The 26,640-nt window shown below is 57.9% G+C and overlaps 1 protein-coding gene across 1 annotated transcript; it reads right to left on the bottom strand.

The window, feature by feature from the left end:
- Window positions 1-149: 149 nt before the first annotated feature.
- snx15 (sorting nexin 15) lies at window positions 150-24,799 on the bottom strand. The gene is given in 11 exon segments (XM_055666201.1): window positions 150-3,537; window positions 4,473-4,597; window positions 5,719-5,746; window positions 5,749-6,014; window positions 8,237-8,419; window positions 9,513-9,588; window positions 9,590-9,739; window positions 11,404-11,519; window positions 14,409-14,529; window positions 15,625-15,657; window positions 24,661-24,799. Coding segments are annotated over 11 exon segments (1,215 nt in total). The 5' UTR covers window positions 24,775-24,799; the 3' UTR covers window positions 150-3,534.
- Window positions 24,800-26,640: the final 1,841 nt, after the last annotated feature.

Genomic DNA, 26,640 nt, shown 5'->3' with positions numbered 1-26,640 from the left:
GTTTAAACATTAAGGCTCGAGTGAGAGAGGGTGGTGCGGAAAGGGTGAGGGTGGGGGGAGAGGGGGAATGCAGGGGGGGTGGGAGAGAAGGGGGGGGGTCAAGATGGAATGAGGGCAGGGAGGGAGATGGGGGGGGGGGGGGGGGGGAGTTTCCCCCACCATCTCCTCCCTTCCTCCCACCCAGTGAGATGGGTGGGGTCCAGGGAGATGGGTGGGGGGTGGCGGGAGGGAGACGGGGCGGAGAGATGTTCGGGTTCTGTCTGTACGGAGTTTGCACGTTCTCCCTGTGACTGCGCGGGTTTTCTCCGGGCGCTCCGGTTCCCTCCCACACTCCAAAGACGTGCGGGTGTATATGATGAAGCCGTATTTTAGTTAAAAATATAAGAAGATATTAAATTGGCTTCTGGGCTAGCTTACATCTTATATTTAGTCTCAAATTAGGTTTGCCTCAGGTTGCGGGGTGTGAGATAATAAATCCCATAACTTTGTCTCCCAAGTGACAAGCAGAGAGGAGAAGCTAGAGAGATCTCTTTGATGATAAGATGCCATAAACCAAATGGCCAATGTTTATGAGGGACCAAGTGACAGAGAGGAAGCAGCGAAAAAGCTAGGGTGATCTCTTTGGAGATAAAATGACCTAAAGCAAATGGCCAATGTTTTTAGTATATCTTGTACCATGTAAACAAAATGCCTTTGATGTGATGCATTCTGTGGAAACCTTTTCCTGTACCTCTGACCATGACTAATGTCTGTGGAATGTGCTAAGGGGACAAAAAAAAACCCTATTTAAGGCAATGTAATTCTGTTGTTCAGAGAAGGGGACCGAGGACAGTCGAGTGTCTACATTGGTCACTTAGCTGGAATTCTCGCTCCCTTCCATCGGCCGATGTTAAGTAAAGTTTTGAACTGGTCTACCAAACAGTTTGTGTGGTGTCTGTTTATTAAGAAGCGAACCTGGTTTAGTAGTTAAGAAAAGTAGCTTTTTCATATAGGTCAATTGGCTTCTGTAATTTCCCCTCTGGAGTGCAGGGGGAGTGGATTAGAAAATGGGATAATATGGAACTGGTGATCGATGGTCGGCACGGACTCGGGTGGGCTGAAGGGCCCTGTTTACATGCTGTCTCTCGAGACCAGGGGTGTCAAACTAACAGCTCGCGTATGCGGGTCCAATCGGCCCGCGGGATAATTTGGGGGAAATAAAAAAGTATATTCACAACCATTTATTATGTATCTGTATGGCAGCCACTCTCTCTCTCTCGCTTCTCTCTCTCTCTCTCTCCCACCTGCTGTGCCAGCAGCTTGCTGTGTGTATAGGCAGTAGTTAACCAGCCACCCACTGTGCATAATATAAGCACCCTGCACTGAAGACCACTATGGCCCCACTTACGTTGTCAGACACAGTATAAACACACACACAGTACTCAGGTAAGTAACACCTGAGTTTCATCCCTTGACACCCTTCCCACCCCCTCCCCGGGCACTTTCCCTTGCAACTGCAAGAGATCCTCCCCCCTCGACTCCATTCAAGGACCCAAGCAGTCGTTCCAGGTGCAGCAGAGGTTCACCTGCGTCTCCTCCAACCTCATCTATTGCATCCGCTGCTCTAGGTGTCGGCTGCTCTACATCGGTGAGACCAAGCGTAGGCTTGGCGATCGTTTCGCCCAACACCTCTGCTCGGTTCGCAATAACCAACCTAATCTCCCGGTGGCTCAGCACTTCAACTCCCCCTCCCATTCCGAATCCAACCTTTCTGTCCTGGGCCCTCCTCCATGGCCAGAGTGAGGACCACCAGAAATTGGAGGAGCAGCACCTCATATCCCGCTTGAGCAGTCTGCACCCTAGCGGCTTAAACATTGGCTTATCCAATTTCCGGTAGCCCTTGCTGTCTCCTCCCCTTCTCAGCTCTCCCTCAGCCATCTTGCTCCTCCTTTTCCTTTCTTCTTTCAGGACCATTTATTATGTATCTGTACGGCAGCCGCTCTCTCTCCCTTGCCGCTCTCTCTCTCTCTCCCACCGCTGTCTGCGCCTACCTCGAGCTTTTCAGCGTACTACATCCAGATCCACATCAGCCCACATCAAGTATCGATCACCCATTCACACTTTCTCTTCCACTCTCCACACACTAGGGGGTCGATTCATCTGTTTGACGGCACTGGCACCGTGTACTTGCTGGGGTTTACAAGGACGAGGGGAGACCTCGTTGAAACCGACCAAATAGTGAAAGGCCTGGATGGAGTGGTTGTGGAGAGGATGTTTCCTTGTGGGAGAGTCTAGGACCGGAGGAGGGCACAGCCTCAGAATACAAGGACGTACCTTTAGAGAAGGAGACGAGAGGGGATTTCATTAGTCAGTGGGTAGTGAATCTGTGCAGTGCAGTGCATTGCCACAGACGGCGGTGGAGGCCAGATGAATGGATATTCTTAAGGCAGAAGTTGACAGATTCTTGTTTAGCATCAGGGGTGTCAGGGGTTACGGGGAGAAGGCAGGAGAATAGGGTTGAGAGGGAGAGATAGATAGATCAGCCATGATTGAATTGGGTAGTAGACGGGATTGGGCGAACGGCCTAATTCTGCTCGTATCATGAACATAAACTCACACCAGAAACCCATAACATTGGTGTTTATAGCAGTGAAGGCCACTGTGTATAGATCAATGTTTAGTTTAGTTTAGAGACGGAAACAGGCCCTTCGGTCCGCAGCGGCCATTGGTCACCCACTAGTTCTCATCCACTCCCTACACACAAGGGGGGGGGGGACAATTTACAGAGGGCCAAGTAACCTACAAACCTGTATGTTTTTGGAGTGCGGTAGGAACCCGGAGCACCCGGGGGAAACCCACGTGGTCACACAGGGAGAACATGCAAACTCCACACACACACACAGACAGACAGAGAGGGAGACAGACAGACAGCACCAGAGGTCAGGATCAAATTCTCCAGCGCTGTTCTCTATCAGCTGGCCCACCATGCTGCCCAGAAGAGTCGATACTATTTTATGAAATTAAGATGATTAGGTTTTTAGTTTAGTTTGGAGACACAGCATGGAAGCAGGTCCTTTGTCCCACCGATCTGCCATCACCCGTACACACTTCTATGTTATCCCACCTTCTCAACCGCTCCCCTGCACACAAAGGGGAGCAATTTACAGAGGGACAAGCAACCTACAAACCCTTAGGAGAGTGGGTGGAAACCGGAGCTGCTGGAGAAAGCCCACACAGGTCGCGCCGTACAGACAGCACCCGTAGCGTAGTCGGGATCGAACCGGGGTCTCTGGCGCTGTGAGGCAGCAACTCTACCCGCTGTGCCAGCGTGTTCTGCCGCCCAGTTGTAGGGGCCGGCCAGTCGGTCGGTCGGTTTAACGGTGTCGCCGCGGCGGGAGCGTCGGTCAGCGAAGGTCCGAGTGCGGAAGACTTTGGACGAGCTGGGAGATGGCGTCGGGGTGAAGCTCCTGGCTGCGGCCCCTCCCGGGAACACATGGGGGTGGGTGAGGGGAGAGGGTCTTTGGTCCTGGCATCGGGTCAGAGCTCCCACCGTGGTCACTGGAAGGGACACAACACAAGCTCTGGGTAGCAGCTCGTCACAGTTCCACCCACCCCTCCCCCCCAACCCCCTCCCCATACCGTGGGACACAGGTGACATAACCCACAAAAACACTGGTGCTTACAGCAGTGAAAGCCAAAGATCCTACAGCGGAGCAAGATAGACCACTCCTGCTAAATGCAATGGGCTGACGTGTAGTACACAACGGAGCGGAACATGGGCCTTTGTTTCGTCCATTTCAGTGACCGGACCCGACCCGATCGCAGTGTAATCAACGTTGCGGGGGAACAGTTTGTGTTAGTAAATTACAATTCTGAAAATGAGATTTTACTCAAATAACTTTTATTTTTACGAGGATGTTTCCGTAACCGGCTTCCGTCTCCGCTCTAATCCTATGGGATCTTTGGTGCGGAGACGGAAGCCGGTTACGGAAATGGGGCTGAAAATGACCTATGACCGTACTACGTCTTTTTGGTCGAGTGGACTATCTTGCTCGCTATAGGATCTTTGGTGAAAGCCACTGTGTTTTACCGATCAATTGTTAGATTAGTTTAGTTTAGTCACAGTTAAGGGTGGCATGGTGGCGCGGCGGGTAGTGCCGCTACCTCACTGCGCCCGAGACCCGGGTTCCATCCTGACGTTACAGATACAGCGCGGAAACAGGCCCTTCAGCCCACCGAGTCCATGCCAACCAGCGATCCCCGCACACTAACACTGCACCAGGGACAATTTACATTCACACCAAAGCCAATTAACTCCCAAAGGAAAAAACCCACGCAGGTCACGGGGAGAACGTGCAAACTCCGTACAGACAGCACCCGTAGTCAGGATCGAAGCCGGGTTTCTGGCGCTGTGAGGCAGCAACCTCACTGCTGCGCCACCGTGCAATTATCCTCTGTGGGGTATGGTAGTGGGGGGGGGGGGGAAGACTTACTGAGGGGGGACGTGCGGACTCCACCGCCGTGTCCTTCAGGTGCAGGGCGAAGATGGCCTCGGCGTGCTTCATGTACTCTGCCGTGCGCTTCTTAATGGCGTCTTGCCTCTCGGCACTCGGCTCCCCTGATGGGGTGAGAGAGTGGTCAACAATCAGGGGGCACTCGCCCACCTCCCTCCGTCCCCAGGTCTGCACCTGACCCGCCCCATCCCAACCTCACCGTTCCCCCCCCTTCCCATCCCAACCATCCCCCTCCTAGTCCCGTACCTTCGTTTCCCTCTCCAGGTCTGCGTCTGACCCCCCCCGCAACTTCCCTCCGCACCCCATACCTCCCCCACACACCCCCTCCCCCCTCCTTTCCCACCCCCCCACCCACCTCCTCAGACTCCCTCCTCCTCCCCCCATTCCATGCCCCTCCTTCTTCCAACCTGCTCCTCCCCCCTCCCCAGCCCACTCACCCTCTCCCCTTAATCTGCTCCCCTCCTCTCTCCCCCCCCTCCCCCCTGCCAGAAGTATATCAACAGCGCTGTGGTAACAGGCATACATCGATCCGTACCTCCCCACCCCCCCCCCCCCCCAAAAACCTCATGCACTCACCCCTCGGTCCACCCCCACCCTCCTTGTTCCTCCCCCTCTCTGCTTAGATCCCCCTCCCCCTTAACCAGATCCTCCCCCACAGACTACCGTCTCCCACCTCCCCCATCATTACCCTGCACCTCCCCCCCCGCTCTCTCTGTCCCCAGCTTGCAGACCAGCCAGCTGTACGCTACGCCCCCCCTGCAACATGCCCTCACAGTCGAGGTAACAGGCAAACAGTGTCCCATACTCCCACCCCCCCCCCCCACTACCTCTCCCCTGACCCCATTGACCACCTCATCCACCATCCTCCCCCTCCCCCCCCCACTGCCTTGGACTCTCCCGACAACCCCATTGACCACCTCATCCCCATCCCCCTCCCCTCCCCCCACCCCTCCCCCCCCCCCCCCACTGCCTCGGACTCTCCCCTGACAACCCCATTGACCACCTCATCCACCATCCTCCCCTCCCCTCCCCCCACCCATTCACCCACCCCCCCCCCCCCCCACCCCACTGCCTTGGACTCTCCCCTGACAACCCCATTGACCACCTCATCCGCCATCCTCCCCTCCCCTCCCATCCACCCCACTGTCTTGGACTCTCCCTGACAAACCCCATTGACCACCTCATCCGCCATTCTCCCCCTCCCCCCCCCGCCGCCGCCCCCCACCTTGCAGGCCGGCCAGCAGGATGTCGACACACCGCTGCGGTAGCAGGTGAACGCTGGCCCGTACTCCCCGGCTCTCTCCCGCCCCAGCGCCTCCTTGATCCGCTGGGCGGCGGCGCTGAGGTAGCCGTCCGTGTCGCCGTCCCCGTCTCCGGGGGGAGTCTCGCCCTCCTCCGCCCCCACCCTCAGGGTGAGGAGGCGGCCGGCCAGGTCCCCAGGGTCCCGGCTCCCCCTCCCCTCCGCCTCCGCCTCCGAGAGAGCCTCCAGGTTACTCCGCCCCGCGCTCACCGCCCCCGACCCTGAAACACAAAGCAAGAGAAAGACAAGATTACAAAAAAAAAAATCGCCCACGCATCTACTGGGGGAGTCCAGAACCAGGGTCACACACAGTTTAGTTTAAGAATAAGGAGTAAGCCATTTAGAACGGAGACAAGGAAACAGTTTTTCCTCACAGAGAGGTTGTGAGTCTGTGGAATTCTCCGCCTCAGAGGGCGGTGGAGGGAGAGAAGAGAGAGGTAGAAAGGGCTCTTAAAGATAGTGGAGTCAGAGGATACGGAGAGTCAGGCAATGGGGTATTTGGGGATGATTCCTCACATTGAATGGGGTGTGGCTCGAAGGGCCGAATGGCCTCTGCCTGCACCTATTGTCTATTGGACCATTTCAGTGGCTGAGAGCATAGAACAAGCCTATTAGGCAGGCTGACAGGTAGCTGGAGAAATTCAGCGGGATAGGCAGCATCTCTGGAGAGAAGGAACGGGGGGTAGCGTTTCGGTTCGAGACAACTCCTTCTCTCCATAGATGCTGCCTGTCCCGCTGAGTTACTCCAGCTTTTTGTGTCTACCTACGGTGTAAACCAGCATCTGCAGTTCCTTCTCACACACACTAAATCTACACTGGTCGTATCAGCAACTGGGTGCAGGCATTATGGACATTAAGAGAGTGTGTCGTTGTATCAGAGTACATAGGCCACGTTTCCATAGAAACATAGAAAATAGGTGCAGGAGTAGGCCGTACGGCCCTTCGAGCCAGCACCGCCATTCAATATGACCATGGCTGATCATCCAGAATCAGTACCCCGTTCCTGCTTTCCCCCCCATATCCCTTGAGTCCGTTAGCCCCAAGAGCGTTTGACGGTAGTTGCTGGAGTTTAGAAGGATAGGGGGAGGGGGGACTTCATTGAAAGGTACAGAATAGTGAAAGGCCTGGATAGAGTGGGTGTGGAGAGGGTGTTACCACTAGTGGGAGAGTCTAGGACTACAGGTCACAGCCTCAGAATAAAATTACGACACACTCATCTCCCTGCTACCTTCAGGAGCCTGAAGACTGCAACGACCAGGTTCAGGAATATCTACTTCCCCACGGCCATCAGGCTATTAAACCTGGCTCGGACAAAACTCTGAACATTAATAACCCATTATCTGCTATTTGCACTTTATCAGTTTATTTAGTCATGTGTTTTGTAGTCAATGCCTACTATGTTCTGTTGTGCTGAAGCAAAGCAAGAGTTTCATTGTCCTATCAGGGACACATGACAATAAACTCACTTGAACTTGAACGTTCCTTTGGGAAGATGAGGTGGAATTTCTTTACTCAGAGGTTGGTGAATCTGTGGAATTCATCGCCACAGACGGCATATCCAAGTTAATGGATATTTTTAAGGCAGAGATAGATAGATTCTAGATTAGTACGGGTTTCAGGTGTAATGGGGAGAAGGCAGGAGAATGGGGTTAGGAGGGAGATATAGATCAGCCATGATTGAATGGCGGATTAGACTTGACGGGCTGAATGGCCTAATTCTGTAGGACTCTGACTCTACGAAGGACCCTTCAGCAGAACTGTGAGAGGAATGAGTTAGACAAAATGCTGGAGCAACTCAGCGGGACAGGCAGAGCATCGTCTGCTTTGATCGGTCTTTTTCACACCTTGCCCTTCCATAACTCTCGTTTCCATCTCCACTGACTCAAAGGTCCAGACCCAAAACATCACCCATTCCTTCTCTTCAGAGTTGCTGCCTGACCCGCTGAGTTACACCAGCATTTTGTGTCTATCTTCAGTGTAAAACGGCATCTGCAGTTCCTTCTCACACAGAGGAATGAGTTGGGCTTGGCAACAGTGTTTAGTTTAGTTTAGTTTAGAGATACAGCACGGAACAGGCCCTTCATCCCACCAAGTCTGGGATGACCAGTGATCCCCGCACATTAACACGACCCTAACACCAGTGATCCCCGCACATTAACACGACCCTAACACCCTACACACATTTATACCAAGTCAAATTAACCTACTACCCTGCATGTCTTTGGGGTGTGGGAGGAAACCGGAGAAAGCCCACGCAGTCATGGGGAGAACCTTCAAACTCCGTACAGACAACTCCGTAGTCGGGATTGAACCCGGGTCTCTGGCGCTGTAAGCAATGTAAGGTAGCAACTCTACCACTGCAACCACCTTGCCTACCCTGGGAGTTGGGAGGAGGTTTAATGAACAGGTTCAATGTCCTCCCGAGATGGGCCCACGGACCTACCCTCCTTGGCGCACGGGTCGAACAGCGCCAGCTCGCTGTCGGGCAGGGCGGAACCGACCTCGGGCCCCCTCTCGTCCTCCTCTGTGTCGCCGCCCAGGTCCACGGGCGAAGGTGCTCCCCCCTCCGCTGCCGTATCTCCCCGATCGGGCAGCGCCTCATCTGCGATGGAATGGACGTGCGATCCTGAGTGGGAAAGCAAGGGGAAGGGGATGTTGCCGGGGAGCGGAGACTCCACACGCGGGCTGGGCTCGCCCCTCAGATTAAATCTTACTCTCCTCACCTTAAAGCTATGTCACTTTTAGGTGTCTTTGGGAGCCCCCCCCCCCCCCCCAGTTCACAGCACCAAAAACAGGATATTTGTGTAGTCTATGTGTGAGGAAGAACTGCAGATGCTGGATAAAATTGAAGGTAGACACAAAATGCTGGAGTAACTCAGTGGGACAGGCAGCATCTGTAGAGAGAAGGAATGGGTGACGTTTCGGATCGAGACTCTTCTTCAGAGTTCCCCCCTCCGACATCAGTCTGAAGAAGGGTCTCGACCCAAAAAGTCACCCATTCCTTCCCTCCATAGATGCTGCCTCACCGGCTAAGTTTACTCAAGCATTTTGTGTCTACCTTAGTTTAGTTTAGAGACACAGCGCGGAAACAGGCCCTATGTGTCGGGTCCTGGCATCGGGCCAGCTCTGGACCAGAGTCCGGACAGACCAGCGATCCACGCACACTAACACTGTCATACACTCAGGGCAATTTTGACACGTATACCAAACCTGCAAAGCTGCACGTCTTTGGGGTGTGACCAAAGATCTCGGTGAAAACCCACGCAGGTCACAGACAAGTCGGGTTTGAATCCTGGTCCGTGTTGTAAGTCAGCACCTCTACTGCCTCATGGGTTTGGGTTGAAGACCCTTTGACCAAACCCGTCCACACCGATGCACGAGTATGTTAATGTACGATGAGCGTTTGACCGCGCTGGAGTTTAGAAGGATGAAGAGGGGGAACCTCATTGAAACGAACAGAATAGTGAAAGTCCTGGATAGAGTGAATGTGGAGAGGATGTTTCCACTAGTGGGAGAGTCTAGGACCAGAGGTCACAGCCTCAGAATTAAAGGACGTTTCTTCTGGAAGGAGATGAGGAGGAATTTCTTTATTCTGAGGGCAGGATGGGAATGAGGTCCTAGCCTGCCCGACCTCAGTCTTTCTCCCACGACCTCAGTCCCCCGGGGGTCCAGCCCCCACTGCCTCACTCCCCGGCTTGTGGAGGGTGGGCGCGTCTTACCCCGACAGGTTGGGCTGGGGGTCACGGTCTCGGCCTGGGCGTCCTCTCCACCGTCCGCACTCACGTCCGTCTCTCTCCGGGGCCCCGTCCCGGCGCTGCGAGTCTGGCGTCCGGGCGCACGATCCGGGCGTCTCCCAGCGCGCGGGCGGCAGCGGGATCAGCGGCTCCGGAAGGGCGGAGACGTTCTCGGGAGCTGCGAGGTCCAACGGCCAGCACGCCTCTCCGTCCTGTGGCGCGGGGGGGAGAGAGACACGTTCACCCTCTGCACCAACCGCACAAAGTGGATGGGGAAGGGGGGGGGGGGGGGGGGGGGGGTAGAAGGAGAGGGAGAGAATAGAGGGAGAGGAGGGTAGTGGGAGGGGAGGGTTAGAGAGAGGGGGGTTGAGGGGAATCAGGGCAGCACGTTCACCCTCTGCACAGACAAGGGGGGGAATCAGCGTGGGTTTCCCCCGGGTGCTCCCACATGCCAAACACGTGCAGGTTTGTAGGTTATTCGCCTTCTGTAAATTGCCCGCTACTCTGCGAGATAGTGTTAGCATGCGGGGGATTGCTGGTCGGTGCGGACTCGCTGGGCCGAAGGGCCTGTTTCGGCGCTGTATCTCTAAACTAAAGCAATGGGACTCGATGGATGAGTGGCCTTATTCTGTCTCATGGTGGCGGGAAGGGACTGCAGGTGCTGTTTTAAACCAAAAAGCTGGAGCGACTCAGCGGGAAACGCAGCATCTCTGGAGCGAAGGAATGGGTGACGTTTCGGGTCGAGATCCTTCTTCAGACTGAGAGTCAGGGGAGAGGGAAACGAGAGATATGGAAGGGTAAGGTGTGAAAAGGACAGATCAAAGCAGACTGACGTCAGTCTGAAGATGGGTCTCGAACCGAAATGTCACTCATTCCGCCTCTTCGTTTTCATTCCGCCTCTTCGGGTGACGTTTTGGGTCGAGACCCTTCTTCAGACTGATGTCGGAGGGGGGAACTCTGAAGAAGAGTCTCGACCCGAAACGTCACCCATTCCTTCTCTCTACAGATGCTGCCTGTCCCCGCTGAGTTACTCCAACATTTTGTGTCTATCTTCAGTTTAAACCAGCATCTGCAGTCCCTTACAAAACTTACAAAATTCCTAAGGGGTTGGACAGGCTAGATGCAGGAAGATTGTTCCTGATGTTGGGGAAGCCCAGAACTAGGGGTCACAGTTTAAGGATAAGAGGGAAGACTTTTAGGACCGAGATGAGAAAAACATTTTTTACACAGAGAGTGGTGAATCTGTGGAATTCTCTGCCACAGAAGGTAGTTGAGGCCACAGTCATTGGCTATATTTAAGAGGGAGTTAGGTGTGGCCCTTGTGGCTAAAGGGATCAGGGGGTATGGAGAGAAGGCAGGTACAGGATACTGAGTTGGATGATCAGCCATGATTATATCGAATGGCAGTGCAGGCTCGAAGGGCCGAATGGCCTACTCCTGCACCTATTTTCTATGTTTCTATGAATTCACTATCCCGGAGTATTGTGACGCATTGGAACATTTTTATTTATCTGGAAGTATTTACAGAGGTTAGGGTTAGGGCAAGGTAAGATAGGACCCAGGAGTTGGATGATCAGCCATGATCATATTGAATGACGGTGCAGGCTCGAAGGGCTGGCCTACTCCGGCACCTATTTTCAATGTTCCCACCAACCATAAGACAGAATTAGGCCATTCATCCCATTGTTTTAATTTAGAGATACAGCATTGAAACAGGCCCTTCGGCCCACCGAGTCCGCACCGACCAGCGATCCCCCGCATACTAACGCTATCCCACAGAGTAGCGGACACTTGACAGAAGCTGATTGTAGGTTGGGGTCCTTCGGGATGTGCGGCGCTCTGCTGTCCCCCCTCCTCCCCCCCGGCGTGCGGGTACCTTGAAGAAGTCTTTGAGCTGCGGGCTGTTGTGCAGAGCTGGGATGTTGACGGTGAACTGCAGCATCTCCTCGGCAGAGTGTCGCCTCTCCTCGATGACCGCCTCGTCAAAGCGCCCTGACACAGAACACAGACAATACGCACCGGTCGCTGGTCATTGTGGAGCAACAAGTGGCAGTCAATATCAAGTGCGCTCTTGTAAGGTGGCAGACCACCAGCTGTCTTGAAAATCGGTGGTGGACCTGCATATTCTAGTCCTCTCTTAATGAATGCTAACATTGCATTTGCCTTCCTTATGGGCCGGTCCCACTTAGGCGATTTTTAGGCGACTGCCGGTGAATACGACAATGAAATTCATTGAGGGTGTGCAATTCTTCCCTTCCCTCCCGTACCACCCCCTCCCCGGGCACTTTCCGTTGCAACCTCAAGAAATGCAACACCTGTCCCTTCGCCTCCCCCCTCGACTCCATTCAAGGACCCAAGCAGTCGTTCCAGGTGCGACAAAGGTTCACCTGCATCTCCTCCAACCTCATCTACTGCATCCGCTGCTCTAGATGTCAGCTGATCTACATCGGGGAGACTAAGCGTAGGTTGGGCGATCGTTTCGCCGAACACCTCCGCTCAGTCCGCAATAACCAACCTGACCTCCTGGTGGCTCAGCACTTCAACTCCCCCTCCCATTCCCAATCCGACCTCTCTGTCCTGGATCTCCTCCATTGCCAGAGTGAGCAACAGCGGAAATTGGAGGAACAGCACCTCATATTCCGCCTGGGGACCTTGCGTCCGGATGGCATTAACATTGAATTCTCCCAATTTTGCTAGCCCTTGCTGTCTCCTCCCCTTCCTTAACCCTCTAGCTGTCTCCTCCCACCCTCCCATCCGCCCGCCCTCGGGCTCCTCCTCCTCCCCTTTTCCTTCCTTCTCCCCCCCAACACCCATCAGTCTGAAGAAGGGTTTCGGCCCGAACCGTCGCCTATTTCCTTCGCTCCATAGATGCTGCTGCACCTGCTGAGTTTCTCCAGCATTTTTGTGTACCTTATGGAATTCATTGAAGTCAGCACCAGCAACAACCTACGTTAACCTGGCGACAACCTACGACAGCACCTACGTCAAGCTACGCTCATTGGCGTCAACCCAATGGTCACCAAAAAAATGTCAATGTGCTGGAAATCCAGCGGTGACCAGAAACATAGAAAATAGGTGCAGGAGTAGGCCATTCAGCCCTTCGAGCCTGCACCGCCATTCAATATGATCATGGCTGATCATCCAACTCAGTATCCTGTACCTGCCTTCTCTCCATACCCCCTGATCCCTTTAGCCACAAAGGCCACATCTAACTCCCTCTTAAATATAGCCAATGAACTGTGTGGCCTCAACTACCATCTGTGGCAGAGAGTTCCACAGATTCACCACTCTCTGTGTGAAAAATGTTTTCCTCATCTCGGTCCTAAAAGATTTCCCCCTTATCCTTAAACTGTGTGTGGCCCCTTGTTCTGGACTTCCCCAACATCGGGAACAATCTTCCTGCATCTAGCTTGTCCAACCCCTTAAGAATTTTGTAAGTTTCTATAAGATCCCCCCTCAATCTTCTAAATTCCAGCGAGTACAAGCCGAGTCTATCCAGTCTTTCTTCATATGAAAGTCCTGACATCCCAGGAATCAATCTGGTGAACCTTCTCTGCACTCCCTCTATGGCAAGAAAGACACTACGATTCTTTGGGCGACTGAGGAGACGACTCACGACCATACAGGCGACACCCCGGCAACAGCCTAGTCGCCTAAAAGATCGCCTAAGTGGGACAGGCACATTACAACCGATTCAAGCTGAAAATCGGCCTTTTGGGAATCCTGCACCAGCACTCCCTACTCTCTTAGATTCACAGAGCCTTAGAGCATGGAAACATGCCCTTCTGCCAAACTGTCCAAACCAGCCAGCATGTCCAATCTACACTAGTCAACATGCTCGCCTTTGGCCCATATAAACGGGACTGAGGTGGAGCGCGTCTCCAACTACAAATTCCTCGGGATACATATCTCAGAGGGTCTGTTCTGGTCCCTCAATACCACCAAACAGATTAAAAAGGCGCAGCAGCGCCTCTACTTTCTGAGGAGGCTTAAGAAAGCTTAAGAAAGTTCACCTGTCTCCCCAGATCCTACCGCTGTACTATCGAAAGCATCCTGACCACATGCTTCACGGTATGGTACAGCAGCTGCACCACAGCTGACAGGAAGGCACTGCAACGGGTGGTGAAAACCGCTCATCACATCATGGGTGCCCCGCTCCCTGACATGGCTGCCCTTCACCGCACACGGTGTCTGAGACGGGCCGGGAGAATCATTACCCCAACCATGGGCTATTTGCCCTCCTCCCATCAGGGAGGTGGTACAGGAGCCTCAGGTCTCGCACCAGCAGGCTGAGGAACAGCTTCTTCCAAAATACCATCACACTGCTGAACTCACAGGCCCGACGCTAGCTATTCTTTATACCCTTTTATCTGTATATATTTATTTGCCTATGTACTAGATCAACATTGTACATATTGTTTTAACCAGTATATTACTACTTTGCACTCTGATTAGATGCTAAACTGCATTTTGTTGAACCTGTACTCGTATTTGTGCAATGACAATAAAGTTGAATCTAATCTAATCTAATATCCCTCTAATCCTGTCCTATCCAAGTACCTAAATGTTTCTTAAACATTGTGATAGTCCTTGTCTCATTTATCGCCTCTGGCAGCTCGTTCCATACACCCACCACCCTTTGTGTGAAAATGTTACCCCTCAGAACGATTTAATAGGAACGTACAAACATACACACCCGTAGTCGGGATCGAACCCGGGTCTCTGGCGCTGAAAGGCAACGACTCTAGCGCTGCACCACCGTGCCGCCCTTGTCTTCATTCATTCATTCATGCATTCATTCATGCATTCATTCATTTATGCATGCATTCATCATTCATTCATTCATTCATTCATTCATCCATTCATTCATTCATAACTTACCAAACACTTGAGCCTTTGGGAAGGCCGGGAACTCTTCCAGTTTCCTGAACAGGTTCCTGTGGATGTAGGAGAGCTCTCCGTGAAGCTTTTTGAAGTCGCTGTAGCGTTTGTACACCGTCACCTGCAAGGCGAAGAAACCATGACTGCAGAAGGAGCCAGAATAAGATGTAGGAGCAGAATTAGGCCATTCCTCCATCGTACTACTCCGCTATTCAACCATGGCTGATCTATCGTTCCCTCTCAACCCCATTCCCCTGCCTTCTCCCCGTAACCTTTGCTGCCCATACTCATCAAGAACCTATTCATCTCCATGTTTTAGATATCCATTGACTTGGCCTCTGTGGCAATGAATTCCATAGGTTCATAGGCCTCTGGCTAAAGAAATTCCTCCTCGTCTCCATTCTTAGGCTGATACGATAGTGCAGTTTAAGAGACACAGGTTCTATCCTGACAACGGGTGCTGTCTGTACAGGGTTGTACGTTCTCCCCGTGACCTGCGTGGGTTTTCACCGGGTGCTCTGATTTCCTCCCAGACCTATAGGTTTATAGGTTAATTGGATTCTGTAAATGTTCCCTCGTGTAGGATAGAGCTAGAGTACGGGGTGATCGCTGGTCTGCATGGACTTCGTGGGACAAAGGGCCTGTTTCCACGCTGTATCTCTAAAGGTCATATTTCCACATGGGATCCTAAGAAGGGTCTCGACCCAAAATGTCACCCATTCATTCTCTCCAGAGATGCTGCCTGTCCCGCTGAGTTACTCCAGCTTTTTGTGTCTAATCTTCGATTTCCATCTTGGGAAATAGCTTCTGACCATCTACCATATCTACACCTCTCATAAATTAATATGTCAATAGACAACAGGTGCAGTAATAGGCCATTCGGCCCTTCGAGCCAGCAACACCATTCAATGTGATCATGGCTGAGCATCCCCAATCAGTACCCCGTTCCTGCATTCTCCCCATATCCCCTGACTCCGCTATCTTTAAGAACCCTATCTAGCTCTCTCGTGAAAGCATCCAGAGAACCCGCTTCCACCGCCCTCTGAGGCAGAGATAAAGTCTGCCTCAATGCTTCTATCAAGTCTCCCTGCAACCTCCAACGTTCCACGGAAAACAATCCAAGTTTATCCAACCTCTCTCCCTGTAGCTGAAACCCTCTAATCCAGGCAGCGGTTCAGGTTGAAGACATTTTGGCAGCACGGTTTATCTTTGTTACCTCTTTGACATCTGCTGTCTTCTTTGAAATGATCTGGGATTGAAACAAAAACAAATGACACCAATGTGCAGATGACTGAACAGACCTCGCATTTACTAGGGATAAAATTCCGATCTTCCAATCTACCCCCTTGCTCTTTTTTAATCTGCACTTTCTCTGCAGCTGGGACATTATATTCTGCACTCTGTTTATTTTCTCTTTTGCATTACCTGATGTACTTATACATCATTTGACCTTTAGTTTAGTTTAGAGATACAGCGCGGAAACATGTCCTTTGGCCCACTGAGTCCGCACTGACCAGTGATCCCTGCTCATTAACACCACCCTACACACACTAGGGACAATTTTTTAACATTCATACCAAAGCTAATTAACCTACAAACCTGCACGTCTTTGGAGTGTAGGTGGAAACCAAAGATCTCGGAGAAAGCCCACGCAAGTCATGAGGAGAATGTACAAATTCTGTACAGACAGCACCAGTAGTCAGGATTGAGCCCGGGTCCCTGGCACTGTAAAGTGCCTGTCCCACTTGTCCGTCATTTACGCGACAGGCCGGTAGTGAATGACCCGCGACGGTTACTCGCGTCATCATGCATCCGCACAGCTGTCTGGAGCGTGTGACGTCATTTGAAGATAAGACACAAAATGCAGGAGTAACTCAGTGGGACCGGCAGCATCTCTGGAGAGAAGGAATGGATGATGTTTCGGGTCAAGATTCTTCTTCACTCTGAAGAAGGGTCTCGACCCGAAACGTCACCCATTGTTTCTCTCCAGAGATGCTGCCAGTCCCGCTAAGTTACTCCAACATTTTGTATCTACCTCCAATCGTCTTGGCCCCGCTCTGGGAGTGGGAGTGGGGGGCGGATCCGGATCCGGATCCTCAACGGCCGTGAGCCCCAGGTCGAGCTCAGCGAACGCTTGCCTGCTTCTGCTGCTGTTGGAGGCGAGACGTCGTGCCGCGCCGCGCCAGGGTGTCCCACTTGGCCGTCGTTTACGCGACAGGCCGGTGGCACGCGAAGATTTCATGCAGAACGAAATCCTGGAGCGCTGCGCGGTACCGTGTACAACTCCACCCTCCTTCACACCACTCCATGCGCCCGTCCCACGCGACCCACACGCTACCAGGTCGCGTAAATGGCTCGCAAATGACGGATGGACAAGCCCTTAAGGCAGCAACTCTACCGCAGCGCCACCATGCTGCCCTGATAGCATGCAGTTCCACTGTATCTAGGTACACATTACTTAGTGTTGGTGTTACTTCATTACAATAAGTTGGCTTCTCTGTGTGGGCTCCTAAATATTGGCGAGATCAAGTGCAGACCGGGCGATTATTTCACTGAACACTTACGCTGTCTGCCCTGACCTACGCGATCTCCCGGTTGCCAAACTCCCCTTTCCCACACTGACCTCTCTGTCCTGGGCCTCCTGCATTACAGCCCACCTCTTGTACTACCACGGACTTGTTTAACTACTACGTGTGTCACAGCATTAATCTCTCATAATTTGCAGTCTTTCTTCTAGAATTGTGTGTGATTTATGTACAAAGTGTTTTTGTATGTTGTCTATCCTATGTCTATTTCATTTAGATACAGCAGGGAAACAGGCCAGCGATCACCCCTTCACACTGGTTCTATGTTATCACAGTTTCTCATCCACTCCCTGCACACTAGGGGGCAATTTTACAGAGGGACGATTAACCCACAAACCCACATTTTTGGGACTTGAAGCTCAAGCTGTCACAGGGAGAACGTGGAAATTCCACACACACACACGCAACAGGGGGGGGGGGGTGGGATAGACTGGTAGTGGAGGGAGAGAGGCGAGGGTGGGGAGTGAAGGGGGTGAGTCAGTAATGGCGACAGTGAGAGGGGAGGAGGAGAGGAAGTGAAAGGTAGTGAGTGGGGGATAGAGGGGGGAATGGGGAGTTAGGGGGGGGTATGGGGAGGGGTGAGGGTGAGGTGAGGAGGTGTGAGGAGGGGAGGGGGGTGGGAGATGTTGAGGGTGCCACACATGTGGGGGGTGAGGGTGAGGAGGGGGATGGGGGAGGAGGGGAGGGAGGAGGGTGGGGGGGGGAGATGTCGAGGGTGCCATGCATGGCATGAGGGGGGAGATGAGGAGGGGGGTGGGGGTGAGGGAGGTGTGAGGAAGGGAGGGGGGTGGGAGATGTTGAGGCTGCCATGCCACGGGGGGAGGGGGGGAGGGGAGGAGGGGGGAGGGGTGAAGGGAGGGTGAGGGTGGTATGGGAGGGAGGGTTTGAGGGGGGGGTTGAGGGTGCCACGCATGGCATGAGGAGGGGGAGATGAGGAGGGGGGGTGGGAGTGAGGGGGGAGATGAGGAGGGGGGTGAGTGAGGGGGGAGGGGAGGAGGGGGGGAGAGGGGGGAAGAGGGAGAGGAGGGGGGAGTGAGGGTGGGGGGAGGATGAGGGGGGGGGTTGGAGATGGGAGGGTGCCAGGCATGAGGGAGGAGAGAGGGAGGGGAGGGGGAGGGGGGGAGTGAGGAAGGGAGGGGGGGGGAGAGAGGGGGGGGGGGGTGGGGAAGAAGGAGGGGGGAGGGGAGGGGGGAGGAGGTGAGGAGGGGGGAGAGAGTGAGGGGGGGGAGGAAGGGAGGAGGAGAGGGGGGAAGGGAAAAGGGGGGGGAGTGAGGGAGGGGGGAGGGGGGGGGAAGGGGGAGGAGGGGGAGGGGGAGAGAGGAGAGGGGGGAGAAGGAGAGGGAAAGAGTGAGGAGGGGGGGAGAGGGGGGGAAAAGGGAGGGGGGAGGGGAGAGTGAGGGGGGGGAGGGGGGGAGGGGAGAGGGGGGGGGAGGGGAGGAGGGGGAGGGGGGGAGGGAGGAGGGGAGTGTGGGAGAGGGGAGGGGGAGGGAGAGGAAGGGAGGAGAGGGAGGGGGGGGGGGGGGGAGGGGGGGGGGGGGAGGGAGGGGGGGGGGGGGGGGGGGGGGGGGGGGGGGGGGGGGGGGGGGGGGGAGGGAGGGGGGAGGGGGGGGGGGGGGGGGGAAGGGGAGGGGGGGGGGAGGAAGGGGGGGGGGGGGGAGGAATTGGGGGGGGGGAAAAAGGAGGGGGGGAGGGAGGGGGGGGGGAGAGTGAGGGTCGGAATGGGAGGGGGGAGATGGGGAGGGGGAAGGGAGGGGGGGGGGGAAGGGGAGGAGGGGGGGGGAGGGAGGAGGAGGGGGGGGAGGGAGGAGGGGGGAAGGGGGAGGGGGGAGAGGAGAGGGAGTGAGGGGTGAGGAGGGGGGGGGGGAGGAGGGAGGGGAGGGGGAGGGGGAAGGGGGGGGAGTTAAGGGGAGGATGAGAGGGGAGAGAATGAGGAGGGGGATGGGAGGGGAGAGAGAGGGGGGGAGGGGGGGAGGAGAGGGGGGGGGGGAGAAGGGGAGGGGAGAGGGGGGGGGGGAGAAGGGGGGGGAAGGGAGGGGAAGGAGGGGGGAGGGGGGGGGAAGGGGGGGGGGGGAGGAGGGGGAGGGGAAAGAGGGAGGAGGAGGAGGAGGGAGGGGAAGGGGGGAGAGGGGAGGGGAGAGTAAGGAGGGGAAGGAGAAGGGGGGGGAGGGAGGGGTGAGGGGGGGAGGGGGGAGGGGAGGGATGAGGGAGGAAGGGGGAGAGGGAGGGGGGGGGGAGGTGGGGGAGAGGAAGAAAAGAGGGAGAGGGGAGGAGGGGGGGGGAAGAGGAGGGGAGGAAGGGAGGGGGAGATGAGGAGGGGGGAAAAGGAGGGAGGGAGAAAAGAGAGGAGAGGAGGGAAGAGGAGGGGGAGAAGGGGTGAGGAAAGGAGGGGAGTGGGAGGGGAGTGAGGAAGGGAGGGGGGGGGGGGTTGGGGGGAGGGAGGGGGGGGGGGAGAGGAGGGGGGGAGGAGGGGGGAGAGGGAGGGGGGAGATGGGGAGGGGGGAGAGGGGGGGGGGGAGGTGGAGGGGGGGGAGCGGGGGGGGGAGGGGGGGAGCGGGGGAGAGGGGGGGGGGGAGAGGGTGGTGGGGGGGGAGGAGGGGGGAGGGGGGGGGGGGGGAAGAGGGGAAGGAAGGAAGGGGGAGGGAGGGAGGAGGAGAGGAAAAAGGGAGGAGGGAGGGGGGGGGGAGATGTGGAAGGGAAAGGGGGGGGGAGGAAGAGGGAGGGAGGGGGGGAGAGGAAATGGAGGGGGAGGGGGGAGGGGGGGAAGAGGGGAGGGAGGGGGGAATTGGGGAAAGGGAGGGAGAGGGAAGAGAGGGGAGAAGGGAGAATGGAGGGGGAGGGAGAAGAGGGGGGGAAGGGGGGGGGGGATGGGGGGGGAGGGGGAGAGGGGGAGGGGGGGGAGAGGGATGTGGGGGGGGGAGGGGAGGAGGGGGGAGGAGGGGGGGAGAAAAGGGGGGAGGGGAGGGGGAGGGGAGGGGGAGGGGAGGGGGGAGGAGGAGGAGGGGGAGGGAGGAGGAGAGGGGGGGGAGAGGAGGGGGAGGGGGAGGGGGAAGAGGGAGAAGGGGGGAGGGGGGAGGGGAGGAGGGAGGGAGAGGGGGGGGGGGGAGAGGGGAGGGAGGGGGGGGAAGGGGGAGGGGAGGGATGGGGGGAAGAATGGAAAAGAGGGGGAGGGGGGGGAGAGAAGAGGAGGGGGGGTGGAGGTGGAGGAGGGGGGGGGAAGGAGGGGAGAGGAGGGAGGGGGGGAGGGGAGAGGGGGGAGAGGAGAGGAGAAGAGGGGGGAGGGGGGGGGGAGAGGGAGGGAGGGAGGGGGAGAGGAGGGGAGGGGGGAGGGGAGAGAGAGGGGGGGGGAGGGGAGAGGGAAAGGGGGAGGGGAGGAGGGGGAGGAGGATGAGGAAGGAGGAGTTAAGGGGGGGGGGGAGGGAGAGGGAGAGGAGGGGGGGGGGGAGAGGGGGAGGGGGGGGAGGGGGGGAGAGAGGGGAGGAAGGAGGGGGGAAGGGGGGGAGAGGGGGGGGGGGGAGGGGGAGAAGGGGGGGGGGGGTAGGGAATGGGGAGAGGGGAGGGGGGGAGGGGGGAGGAGATGGGTTGAAAAGGGAGGATGGAGGGATGGGAGGGGGGGGGGGAGAAGGGGGAAAGGAGAGAGGGGGAGGGGGGAGAGGGGGAAGAGAGGGGAGGGGGGAGGGGGAGGAGAGGAGGAGAGAGGAAAAGGGAGAGAGGGGAAGGAGAGGAGGGGGGGGGAGGGGGTGGGGGAGGGAGGGGAGGGGGGAAAGGAGGAAGAGAGGGGAGGGGAAGGGGGAGGAGGAGGGAGGAGGAGGGGGAGGAGGAAGGGGAGGAAGGAGGAGGGAAGGAGAAGGGGGAAGGGGGAGAAAAGAGGAAAAGGGGGAGGGGGAGGAGGAGGGAGGGAGGGAGGGTTGAGGGGGGGGAGGGGAGAGGGGGGAGGGGAGGGGAGGAGGGGGAGGAAGGGGGGGGGGAATGGAGGGGAGAGGGAGAGAAGGAGAGAGGAGAAGGGAGGAGGGGGGAGGGGGGAGGAGTGGAGAGAGGAGGATGGAGAGGGAAGGAGGGAGGGGGGGAGGGGGAGGGAGGGGGGGGGGGGAGGGGAAGAGGGGGGGAAGGGGGGAGAAGGGAGGGGGGGGGGGGGGGGGTGGAGAGGGGGGGAAGGGGAGGGGAGGGGGGGGGGGAGGAGGGGAGGAGGGGAGGGGGGAGGGGGGAGGAAGGGGAGAGGGGAAGGGGGGGAGGAGAGTGGGGGGAGGGAGGGGGAGGAGGAGAGGGGGGGGGGGGGGGGGGAGAGAGGGGGGGGAGGGGGGAGGGAAGGAAAGGGAGAGGGAGAGGGGAGGGGGGAGGAGGGGGGAGGGGAGAGGTGGAGGGGGATAAGGGGGGGGAGGGAGGGGGGGGAGGAGAGAGAGGAGGGGGGGGAGATGAGGGGGGAAGGGAGGGGGGGAGGGGAGGGAGGGGGGGAGGGGGGAGGGGAGAAAGGAGGGAGGAGAGGAGAGGGGGAGAGGGGGAGGGGAAAAGAGAGAGGGGGCGAGGGAAGTGAGGAGAAGGGGAGGGAGTGGGAGGGGGGGGGGGAGGAAGGGGGGAGAGGGGAGGGAGAGGGGGAGGGGGGGGAGGGAGAGGGGGGGGGAGGAGGGGGAGGGGAGAAGAGGGGAGGGAGGGAGAGGGAGGGAGAGGGAGAGAGAGGGGAGAGGGGGGAAGAGAGGAGAGGAGAGGGAGGGGGGGGGTGAGGGGGGAGAGGAGGGAGGAGGGGGAGGGGGGGGAGGAGAGGGAGAGGGGGAGGGGAAGGTGGAGAGGAGAGGAGGGAGGGGGAGGGGGGAGGGAGGGGGGAGGGGGGAGGGAGGGAGAGGGGAGGGGGGGGAGAAGGAGGAGGGGAGGAGAGAGAGGAGGAGGGGGAGGAGGAGGGAGGGGAGAGGAAGGGGGAGGGGGAAGAGGAGAGGGGGGAGAGGAGGAGAGGAGGGGAGAGGAGAGGGAGGAGAGGGGGGGAGGAAGGAGAGAAGAGAGGGGAGGAGAGGGAGGAGGGGGGTGGGAAAAGGAGAGGGATGGAGGAGAGGAGGAGGGCGGGGAAAGGGGAATGAGGGGGGGGGAAAGGATGAAGGGGGGGGAGGAAGGAAGGAGAGAGAGGAGGGGAGGGAGAGGGGGGAGAGAGAGGAGGGGGAGGAGAGAGAGAGAGGAGGGAGAGGGAGGAGGAGGGGGAGAGGGGGGAGGAGAGGGAGAGGAGGGGGAGGGAGAGGGGGGGGGAGGAGGAGGAGAGGGAGGGGGAGGAGGAAAGAAAGAGGGAGGAGGGGGGGAAGAGGAGGGAGAGGGAGGGGGGGAGGGGGAGGGTAGGGGGGGGGGAGAATAGGGAGAGGGGGAGAGGGCAAGGGGGGGGTGGGGGGGTGGGGGGGGAGGGGAGGGAGGGAGGAGGGGGAAGGGAGGGGGGGGGGCGGGGGGGGACGGGATGAGAGGAGAAGAGAATAGGTGGGGGGAGGGAGGGGAGGAGGAGAGAGGAGGAGGAGAGGAGAGGAGAGGGGAGGGGGAGGGAGAAAAAGGGGAGGAGGAAAGGGAGGAGAGGGGGGGAGGAGGAGGGAGAGGGGAAAGAGGAGGAGGGAGGAGGAGGGGAAGGAGGGGAGGGGGAGAGGGGGAAAGGGGGGAGAAGAGGAAGGGGGAGGGGAGGGAGAGGGGAGAAGGGGAAGGGAGGAGAAAGGGGAGGGAGGGGGAGGAGGAAAGAAAAAGGAGTGAGGGGGGGGAGGGGGGGGGAGGGGGGGGGGGGGGGGGGAGGGGAGGAGAGGGGGGGGGGGGAGGGGGGAGGAGAAGGGAGAGGGGAGGAAAGGAAGGGGGGGAGAGGAGGGGAGGAGGAGGAGGAAGGAGAGGAGAGGATGGAGGGGGTGGGGAAGGAGAGAGGAGGGGAGGAGGAGGGGGGAGGGGAAGGAGGGGGGTGGGGAAAGGGGAGAGAGGAGAGGGAGGAGGAGGGAAAGGAGGGGGGGGGAGGGGGGGGAGGAGAGAAGGAGGGGGAGGGGAGAGGGGGAGGATGTGAGGGGAGGAGGGGAGGGGAGGGGAAAAAAGAGGAGAGGAGGGGGAGGGAGGAGGAGGAGGAGGGGAAGAGGAAGGGGGAGGAGGGAGATTGGGGAAGGGGAGAGAGGGGGTGGAGGAGAGGGGAGGGGGGGGGGGAAGATAGGAGGGGAAGAAAATGGGGGGGGGGGGGGATGGGGAGAGGGGGTGGAGGAGGTTGGAGAGGAGGGAGAGGAGAGAGGAAGGTGGAAAGGGGGGAGGAAGGAGAGGAGGAGAGGAGAGGAGGGGGAGGGGAGGGGGGAGGAGGAGGAGGGGAGATGAGGGGGAAGAGGAGGGTGAGAGGGGGGGGGGGGGAGAAGGAGAAGGGGGGGGGAGGGGGAAAGGAGGGGGAGGGGAGGGGAGGAAAGGGGAGAGGGGGAGGGGAGGAGAGAAGGGGGGGGGATGGGAGGGAGGGGAAGGGGGGGGAGAGAGGGGGGAAGGAAGGGGGAGAGGGGGAGAGAAAGGAGGGGGGTGGGTGGGGGGTGGAGAGGAGGAGTGGAGGATTGAGAAGGGGGGGGAAAGGGAAGGAGGGGGGAGGGGAAGGGAGGGGTGAAGAGAGGGGGGAGGAATGAAGAGGAGGGGGAGGGGGGAGGAGGGAAAAGGAGGGGGGAAGAGAGGAGAAGAGGGATTGGAGGAGGGAGGAGGGGAGGGAGAGGAGGAAAGGGTAGGAAAGTGGATGGGGGGAGGATAAAAAGGGGAGGGGAGAAGAGATGGGAGAGGAGGGAGAGGGGGGGGGTAGGAGAGGGAGGGAGAGGAGAGGAAAAAGAGGGTGGGGAGGAGGAGGGGAGGAAGAGGGGGAGAAGGAAAAGAAAGGAGAGGAAAAAGGGAGGGGAGGAAAGGAAGAAAAGGGAAGGGAGGAGGGGAGGGGGGGGTTGAGAAGGGGGGGGGGAGGGGAGAGAGGAAGAGGAAGAGGAGGGGGAGAAGAGGAGGGGTGGGGAAGGGGGGGTGGGGTGGAAGAGGGGGATTGGAGGGGGTGGGAGGGAGGGGGGGTAGATGTTGAGGGCGAAAGGATGGAGAGGGGGGGGGGGGGAGAGAGGAAGAAGGGGGAGGGGGGGAGGGAGGGAGGAGGAGAGGGGGAGGTGGAGGGAGGGGGAGGGGGAAGGGGGAGAGAGGGGGAGAGTAAGTGGAGGGGAGGGGAGAGGAGGATGGTGGGGAGGAGTGGGAGGAGGGGGGAGAGGGAGAGAGATGTTGGAGGGGGAGAGGAAAAGGGGGGAGGGAGAGGATGGATGGGGGGGTGGGGACGGGAAGGGGGGAATGGTGAGAAGAGCCCCCCCCCGGAGGGGGGGGAAATGGAGGGGGGGGGGGAGGAGGGAGGAGAAGGGAGAAAGGGGAGGAGGGGGAGGGAGGAGGGGGAGGAGATGGAGGGGCCAAGGATGGGGGAGGGGATGGAGGAGGGGAGGGATGGAGGGGAGGGGGGGAAGGAGGGGGGGGGAGAGATGGGAAGGAAAACGCAGGGGGGGGGAGAAGGGGGAGGGGATGTGGGGGAGGGGAGGGGAGGGAGAGGAGGAGGAGGGTGGGGGAGAGGGAAGAGGGGTGGGGAGATGGTATGAGGGCTGACACGCATGAGGGGGGAGATGAGGAGGGGTGACGATGACCAGAGGTGGAGGGTGGAGCCCATTCCATCCCATCCCTGGCCCGGCCCCGGCGCTCACCGTGGCGGTGACCCGGTACTGTGTGAAGCCGAGCGGGTGTTGCCGCGGCTCCGACACGCGATAGAGACGCCGCTCCACCGGCCCCGACCCCGACCTCGACCTGCGGGACGACATGGCCACCAACCGTCACCCTGCGCACCAATGCGCAGGCGCCGCTCTGGCCCCGCCTCTCAGAACGGCCCCGCCCCCGCATAAACCCCGCCCACTGCAATCAGCACGCATGCGCCGAGCTGGCCCGGCCTCTTAGATCGACTCCGCCCCTCACATAAACACCGCCCACTGTCACCAACACGCATGCGCCGTTTTGGCCCCGCCTCATAGATCGATCCCGCCACTCGCATAAACCCCATCCAATGCCACCAGTGCGCAGGCGCCGCTCTAGCCCCGCCTCTTAGAATGGACCCCGCCCCTCGCATAAACAGCCGACCAATCAGCACGCAGTGCGCAGGCGCCCTGCCCATTGACCCCGCCCCTCAAACTGATCACCAAACTCACTGTCAACAGTGGGCATCGACCCCGCTCTGCAACGGATACTCTAACCAACACGACCACAGTCTGTTAGCATAAACAAGCACACTCTTAATCAGCACGCATGCGCCGTGCGTTCCCAGCCTGTTAGATTGACCCCGCCTCTACTCCCAGCACACACTATGACTGCCCCACCTGTACATGGTACTAACACCATCACCAGTGCGCAGATGATTACAACGCTCTGGCCCATCAGCAACCTTAGATGGCTGGCCTACAGGGCGGAGGTCCGCCCTAGCAGCATGGTGCGCTGACAACACCTGCCCACATAACTCCAAAACCACGCAGAGCTCATTGTAGGCCCCGGAAGTCCAGAGGCGCCACGCACCCCCCATCCACATTACCGGGGCGCAGATGCAACGTGTTTGCTTCCGCCCCTGGCATGTCATGAGTCCCGCACCCTCTCTTGGACCCGCCCATGGGACTCTGATCAACAAGCCCAGAGGTCTCTCTTCCCCAGAGTGAAGAAGGACGTCCTGTTCCACAGATCCTGGTGGAATGTCTACGCTGCACCATGGATGCAGCATCCTTACCAACTGCATCAAAGTATGGTATGTTCAATGCTCTGTCTCACCGGAAGGTTGCTTGGTGGTCCAAAATATTCCAAAGGAACCGTTCCTCGTCCCCTCCATTGGTTTGAAGGGAGCGCTGTAAGCGGAGGGCGCTCAGCATTGCCAAAGGACAGCTCTACCCCAAAATGTAGTTGCATCTGGTTCCGGGAACGCTAGTTGGGTCTCCGATTATGCCGATGCTTTTAATTGTGCGGGGGAAGAACTTCTTCCCGGCGGCTGTACACATACTCAACAACGTACCTCGGGGATGCCAATCACCCAAATTGGATCGAATGCCCTATTTTTTTCCTCAAATCGTTTGGGTCGCTGTCAAGGGAGATGCTAATGCATATGTTGATCTGACTGTTTACTGACAATTGTAAAAAGTGAAAAGTCAAACGGAATTTGAGCTTCACGTCTGCTACCAGGACGAGAGGGCCCCGCCACCCCAGCACCCGAATTCAGACCAGTGCGCAGGCGCACACTCGCCGCCCTCGCATGAGGAGTCCCGCCCCAACATCTTGGCTGCCCGTCTTTGGACACGTTCGATGGACTCTAGCCCCAATGTAGCAGAGTGGTTTGGACGCCCTGTTATATATAGGAAGCATGTCGTTAAGCTGCAATGGATGCAGAGAAGATTTATGCATTTAAAGTATTGTCTTCAGTTCTGGCCACCATGTTGTGGGAAAGATGTTGTCAAGCTGGAAAGGGCGCAGAGAAGATTTACGAGGATGTTGCCAGGACTCGAGGGTGTGAGCTACAGGGAGAGGTTGAGCAGGCTGGGTCTCTATTCCTTGGAGCGCAGGAGGATGAGGGGTGATCTTATAGAGGTGTACAAAATCATGAATGAAAGGAATAGATTGGACAGTCTCTTTCCCGGAGTAGGGGAATGAGGACCAGA

Source organism: Leucoraja erinacea, unplaced genomic scaffold (genome assembly GCF_028641065.1).
Source record: "Leucoraja erinacea ecotype New England unplaced genomic scaffold, Leri_hhj_1 Leri_211S, whole genome shotgun sequence".
Taxonomy (NCBI): Eukaryota; Metazoa; Chordata; class Chondrichthyes; order Rajiformes; family Rajidae; genus Leucoraja; species Leucoraja erinaceus.
The sequence above is the reverse complement of the archived record's forward strand: the minus strand, read 5'-3'. Positions and strand labels throughout refer to the sequence as shown.